We start from the raw sequence: 7,294 nt of genomic DNA on the forward strand, positions 1-7,294 counted from the left end.
CTTAATTACCATGAGACATCTTTCAAGTGTGTTTTGTTCACTTTGTTGGCAAGGAATGTAGTTTATTAACTTCATGGAAGACTTCAATCAATATGTTTTTTTCTAAACTTTGTGTTTCTCTGAATAGTTTTATTCAGCAGAGTTATTGAAAACAAAGTCAATATATCTTCCTAAAGTTAACAAAGGGAATAAACAACTTGACAGTTATTGTTAGTGGTTTAGTATGAAAGGTGCTATGCAAATTCTAAAATTGTTACTAAGGTCAGAAACTATGTTTTTACTCTTACCGTTTATGGAAAATTTAATTTACATATCTAAATTTTCATGCTTAATATCTGTTTCTATTCCACTGGCTCACTAACTACTGCTGTAGTTGAGTAAGAAAAGGGACTGAGGAGAGTAGCAATGGAGTAATGTCGGTAACCAGCATCATTAGCTGTGAACACCACCTGGAAAAAGAAGAAACAAACACAAGACAAATAAGAATTGATCTCTAGTTATAAACCTACACCTAGATGAAAACATTGTGATTGTTTAATTTGACCTCCCACAAAACTTTGGAAATATCTTCTCATGTGGTGGTGTGGCCAATGATCTGTCCCACACATATAACCGTTTAAATGTCCTTTGTTAAAAGCATACATGCCACTTAAAGTATATTATTTATGTTTTTATCACACATTTATTATCCAAATAATAATTCTTATTATTAAATAGTAATTTCCTTGTTGGTATTGATAAATAACAATGATATTTTTTTTTCTTCGTGAACGCTGTGAGTCTTTTTTTTTTTATTAAGGTACAATTTCAAGTATTTTACTACTATCTTATTTTTGTTGTTCTTATGAAGTCCTAAATGTTGAGGAACAGAGTTAAACAGTGTTACAGAGCTATCTTTACTCCAAAATGTGTAAGCAATGCATTTCTTTAATCCTACTTGAGTATCTAGTAGATACAGAACTACTGCCTTTGGCCGTGACTCAATAATGACCTTCCATAGGAGTGTTATTTACAAGAGCCCTTTTAGCATCTGTTCCATCAGCTCATGTTCCTTCAATTCCTCCCTATAGATTAGTAGATTATTTTGTGTTGAGAGAAGAAAGGTGGTAGTCAGGAATAGAGATGTGAACATTTTCTTGATGTTTAATCAATTCTCTTGAACGTTATGAATCTTGCATCTTATCTCGTTTCAGTTACAAAAAGCAAGATTGTCCAGATGACCTTCATTGTCATCTAGAATAAGAATTGTCATCTCTTACCCATTTCAGGGAGGCCAAAGCAAAATTTAGCCCACGTGCTTGCCACTTTTTCTCAAGGAGATGAAGAATAGCAGCAGTTGCAAACTGTACAGCTGTATTGGTGCTCACTGATTTGTCACAGTCCAGCAAACAACTGATACAGGACTGCTGTTACTGAAAGTTCACCTGAAGGATCTGATACTGTGAAGGGGAAGAACGTAGTCCCCAGTGAGTTCTAAACCATGGAGCTGGCCTCAGTTGGTACCTAGTTTGGACCATCTAACCAGTCCCATGCAAATTAAAAAAAAAATGTTATATTTCATTCTATTGTGAATTGAGGATCCAGGCATCCAGAAAACAATTCACACTTTCATTTATTTAGAAATCTAATTTGTAAACTTTGTATGCATCTAGAGAAATATTAGATCTAAAAGGCAGATAAATTCTTTTCCCAGGAAACTTAATAGAGTAATACCTGTTCTCTCAAATCTAGTCTCAGAATGATAGGTAAGTATAGCCAGAAAGATGGAAAACTTTTTCATCAGTAATGCATCAAAGAGCTCATCAAGAGTTATAGGAAAGCTACTAGGTAGATTCCGTCATGAGTGTATTGTCACAATGCTCTGAAGTTGTAGATTTGAAGTGTTAATACTAAAATATTTTAAAGTGAAAAGTAAGTTCAATATGTACTATTATTAATCAAATCCTACATATCTAATATATCCTTTGCAACCTATGTACAGAGGAAAATGAATACTCACATCAGCATGTTGATGGAAGGGGTTCAAGCCCAGTTTCTTCCAGTAAGAGGCTGTATCAAGCTCAATCTTGTATATCCCTGTTACAAATTGTTCTTTAGTTGTGAGCTCTCGGAGCTCTCCATTTTCATTGGTTTGTCTGTACAATGGGAGAAGAATGCACTTTTATATTTTGGTTAAAAGCCCTATAAAAATGTAGTTCTCAACAATTGAACTCAAGTGATGTTGCGTAGCTTAAGTAATGTGATGAATACTTCTATTGATCTGGAATGGCTTATGTCCATCTGTATTATGGATGCCTCACAGAGCTTATCTTGGCATTTACTACTCCCATGATCACCACAGCGGATGGCTGCCTGCCATGTCACTACTAGGCATGGTTTGGGGGTGAGCCAAATGTTGACATTATTGTTTGTGGGATCTTGGCAGAGTCTTAGAGTTAATTAAATGAACTCACATGGAAAACTTCACCATTGCTGTAAGCAATGTGAAAGCTGTATGATGCGCTTAACTATGTTAAGTAAATAGGGTCAACTCAACTTTTCCATAGCCTGCTTTCTTTTTTAAATATGTTAAATTCTTTTATCAGTAGGAATATTTTTTACAGTCAGCTATTTGAAATCTACTATTTGAAGTGCCTGTACATCAGCCATCAGTGTAGCCTTATGGAATTCCTTGGTATCTGTATTAACTAGTTGGTTTTACATCCTCAAAAAATAGATGCTTTAGTTTGACTTAAAGATGTTATCAATGCTAGCCAAGGGTATAGTACTGGCTTGAAACAATAGACCTTTGAACACAGACCAAAATCTGGGGCTCTAGAGACAATATTGAATGCTGTCTCTTGAACACATCTCTTGGTTGAAACTTATTTTTGTGGAATAAGTTATATAAAATTAGGTATTTCATTGGGTAGGTTATTCACAAATAACTGCTGCTTGTATATGCTTTTAGTAGTCACAAACACTATTTTGTGTTCCAGCTGCCAAATCCTTTTCTGAACATACTTTATTCAACTTACATGCAGAGAAAAATAAAGATTAGAATGTTATTTATATCTTTGTCCAGTACACAACTTAAGATTTGTGCTTTAATATCACGTAGAACTATGAAGTCATTTGTATCTTCCAAGATACTGTCAGCAGTTTTTTTTTTTTTATTATTATTCCATTCAAATGTCTCTATTTTTCCTTTGTCATGGCTTGATTATTTTTAGATAACTGTTTCTCTAATAAGATTTCTCAGCTAAAACCAAACATATCTTTAATTAAGAAGAGCTATTTTAGAACCCCTTCCTAACCTTCCATTATTAATAAATAAATAAAACTGGAGAGGTTGATTTAGTATTATCACATTTTTCATATACCTCATCTTTGTTCTTTGATTCAAACCCAAAGTATGTTTTAAGGCTATGATCAACATCCAGCTGTTCAGCCCAGTATCCCAGTATCTCTATAGAAAGACTCTGAGCTCAAATTTCAAGGTATCTAACCTGAACATCCCCTTAATGGAAAATTACATACATTTCTAGTGACAGAATATTTATGAAGCTATCTTATTTGTGGAACGGGAGGCAAATTATTTAAGTAGGACAACATGAATACATCATTCTTGTTTGGTTTAGTTTGCTTGTGTAGCCTTCACTGTAGCTGTGTTTTTCAAAGACATGTATGAGATCCCTGTTGCTTCTGCCAGCGTACTGCTCTACTACACCAAAGAGCCAGTTATGTATGGTTTTTCATGGACTTTCTACAAATGCATCTGAGTCTGGAATCATGCTAGAGAAATTCCTGCACTATGTCAGCTTTAACTCTCATGAGCCCTATCTCCCCATCTTACTTTATTATTATTATTATTATTTATTATTATTATTTTTTTCAAGATAGAATATACTGTATATCCTGGAAATAACGTCTTGGGTGAGACTTTGCAAATATCTTGGTCAGAGAATTGTGGAAGAGGGATATTGCTTGTTGAATACAGAAGGAATGTTAATTTTGGGTACCCCCTAATAATTGTTTTCAATTTCATATTATATACTTCTATGAAAAAATGCTTTTGAGTTTATAAAGTGTTAGTATATACTAAAAATTGATCAATTACCCCCCCCCCGCCCCCCCCCAAAAATGGTAAGAAAGCTTTATATCAACACTTTCTCATTTTGGCTAATTCCTTTTACCCCCCCCCCCCCCCCCCCCCCCCCCCCCCAAAAAAAAAAAGAGGCTATCAATTATAAAGTAGTATATGTTCTGAACAATTCCACATTTTCTCTTTAGAGCTAAAGCATTGTAGGAAATGGAAAACCTTTTTGAAAGAAGAAAAACAGTCAATAAAGGTGGAATTCTCAACCAGGGTCAGTTTCAAACAAACTAGAGTCTGCCTGACTCCTCTGGTAATAATGCAACAGGTCATTGGTGGGTATTAAAAAGAAAAAAAAATGGCCTTTTGTAATGAAATAACATTAAAAAACTATTTTGCTAGTTGAAACTGTAGTACAGTTAAATGGCAACCTGCAGCAAGTAAAATGCTGTTCATTCAGTAGCGTATCTTTTCTCTGACTAAAAAAGACGTTGTTCATTAGAGAACATGAAGTTTTTTCAACTCTGGCTTTCCCATTATCTTTCTCTTCTCTCACACATTACTTTGGTATGACTTACTTTGAATTTAACAGTTCCCAAGATCCATCTGCAGCTGCTTTATATAATTTAACTGGAACATTTGGAGCTGGACTTCCTCGGACTGAATCCAGAATTTTTACAACAAGAGGATGCTTGGAATCAGAAGAGTCCTTCAGGTAGGAAGAGAGAATTTTTACGTTGTAAGAAAGGTAAGTCATTGGTCATAATAATAAAGCATTAAGGGACCTTGTTCTTTACCTTTACTGAATATACCATCTGCTCAACAAGATTACTGTGTACTGCAGAAATATATATATAGAAGGTTTCAGAGGGCTAGAGACAATGGAACCAGGGAGGAAGATGTCAGGGGTTGTAGGGAAGACGGTAGTCATGTACACTTTAGAGACACTGCAGCTAAGTGTGAGAATGCCTTTTTGGTTTCCCTTTGGAGTCTACACATCATCTACACATCATTTCCAGCATAAATTTTTAACTAAGTTTTGTCCTGAGCAGCAAATAATTAAATTAACAGAAGTAGTAGAAATGTTTAAAAATCTTATAACTCTTCCTTCATATTTTGGGGTGGCAGTTTGAGCAAAGCCTTCTGAATTTGAGGGCTTTTGATGTACTTCTTGCCCTAAAGTTATATGAATTCTGCTGTAAACTGAGTCTTTCCTAGCACCATTTTAGATAAGATTTATTATCCCCTGACAACTATACATGGGAAGAAGAGAAAAACCTTTCTTCAAACTGTAGTTTCCTTCTGCACACATTCATTACAAATGGTGGTCATGCCTTGATGTTTTACATACTCAAATGTAGAGTTGAATTAGGGCTTTGACTTTCCATTGCCTCATTGCCTAATTCTTCAGATGAAAGTGAGAAAATAGAGCTAAGCGGAAGGTGCTAAGCAGGGATGAGCTCAAAATAACAGTTGTTGATCTCCATTTAATCATTGCAAAATGGATTGTGACGTAGATGGTAAAATTTGCAAGTTCTCATCTATCCCCACTTACAGTCTATGATGTCCCATGGGCCAAAAACCTGCCCTGTGTCAGAGAATTATATCAGCATATATACCATCCATATGCTCTGAATCTTCAGGCTCACTTTCTGGAATGCCATGCTCCTTGCTACCGTTTCTTCTGAGGTAATGGCAATGGGGTATGTAATGCCACCAGCTATTTTCTTGTCTTTTTCACCCTGTGAACTCAATAGAAAACCTTTTTTTTTTTTTTTTTTTTTTTTTTTTTTTTTTTCATAAGGATGATCAGATACTCACTTTCCCAAAGATCAGAGATTGAGAGGAAGAATGAGAAGAATGAGTCCATTCTAGGAGATTTACAGACTGAAGAAGTCTGGATCTCTGGCTTGCTTTGTTGGAGTAAATGAGTCCTCTATAAGTGGAGAGAGGAGAAATGGGATCCTGGCTTTGGCTCTGTTCATTGCTTGCATTAATGAATTCATGCATGGGAGCAGTAAGGGAGAGGACTAGAAAAAACATCACTCCAGCATGGATCTACTCAGCCAATGCAGCTAAAACCAACGTGGGAGGAAGTGCTGGGGACCATAAGGAATACTAGGACTGCAGGACCTTGCCAGAACTGCCTTGAAACTCTTCATGACCTTGTTCATTGTGTTATAAGGACTATAGCTGCTTTTTGTCCAAGGCTTTTGTGTAGTGACTATGGCATTTTTTCTCTAGCACCCTTTTTCACGCAGCTGGTGAGTCTGGTAGCAAGTGCTGCTTCTCTAACCAGAAAGCTCTCTGTTATCACTACAGAAGGAGAAAGGACCAGAAAAAGAGCAGGAGAGAACTACAGTCAATACATACCACAAAATCAAAATAATTGCAATAAAATGGAATATTCTAATATTCTATTTTTCACTTACATAAATTGTATTAAAGGAAAAAAAAAAAAAAAAAAGAGCTGGGACTACATCAATATGAAGGGCTTCAATCCTAAGACACTTACCTGTGGTGCAGCTTCAGAGAAAAATGCCAGGCCAGCTAAGAAAATAAGAAATACAGAGTGAAAAGCCATTTTGCTTATCACTAGGAAGTCTCAGTGTCAGCAAGTATGAACTGACAAGGTCCATGATTTTTATATCAAGGCCTCTAAACTGAAGCTACTTATCAAAAAAACAACATACGACTTTCAACATGCTGCTGATTCTTACTATTTACTTAGTAAATAATGAGAAAATAAGTAACCCATACAAACATGAACCTTGTCTGTGAAAATAAGTATTCTATCATTGCTTGTGGGAATGATACCCACAAGGGGATGGTTACCTACCTTCAGTGATCTTTTTTATTGGAAAAAAAATGTTTATTCTGTTTTTCTTTTTTTTCTTGTTGAGTAATAGTGCCATATACTTCTCATATACTTAAGAGAAATAGAAATTCCTTGTCAACTCAGCAATTTCAGTTTCTATGAGAATCTCTCTGTGGTTATAGTGGTGCATAATTGACTCATCCATGTTTATCTGTTAAGGGATTTCTCTCTGTGGTAAGTGTATAATGTGTGAACTATCTAGTTTTCTAATGTATTCCCCGGAGGGAAAATACTATCTTTGGCTTCCAGCATGTTAATTAGGTACCTACATACCCATTTCTGAAAGTACAGCTAAATAGCATTTTAAATCCTGTCACTTTAGTTGTTCCTTAGATTCAGTA

General features: G+C 35.5%; 1 protein-coding gene across 1 annotated transcript; it reads right to left on the minus strand.

Annotated features, from left to right (window-relative positions):
* Window positions 1-108: 108 nt before the first annotated feature.
* Window positions 109-6,743, minus strand: LOC137851051 (transthyretin-like). Its single transcript, XM_068671809.1, has 4 exons — window positions 6,591-6,743; window positions 4,654-4,784; window positions 2,000-2,135; window positions 109-449 (listed from the first exon to the last, which is right to left on the minus strand). Exons 1-4 carry the CDS (start codon window positions 6,657-6,659, stop codon window positions 342-344), a joined length of 444 nt encoding a protein of 147 aa, XP_068527910.1. The 5' UTR covers window positions 6,660-6,743; the 3' UTR covers window positions 109-341.
* Between the last annotated feature and the right edge of the window lie 551 nt (window positions 6,744-7,294).

Source organism: Anas acuta, chromosome 2 (genome assembly GCF_963932015.1).
Source record: "Anas acuta chromosome 2, bAnaAcu1.1, whole genome shotgun sequence".
NCBI lineage: Eukaryota > Metazoa > Chordata > Aves > Anseriformes > Anatidae > Anas > Anas acuta.

Bases quoted from the DNA above. Each gene is read 5' to 3' on its own strand.
- LOC137851051 (XM_068671809.1), bottom strand. From the start codon at position 6,659: ATGGCTTTTCACTCTGTATTTCTTATTTTCTTAGCTGGCCTGGCATTT. The intron at 2,136-4,653 runs GTAAGTCATACC...CCCATTGTACAG, and splicing joins TGGGAACTGTTAAATTCAAA to ACAAACCAATGAAAATGGAG. The intron at 450-1,999 runs GTGAGTATTCAT...TTCTTTTTCCAG, and splicing joins CCTTCCATCAACATGCTGAT to GTGGTGTTCACAGCTAATGA.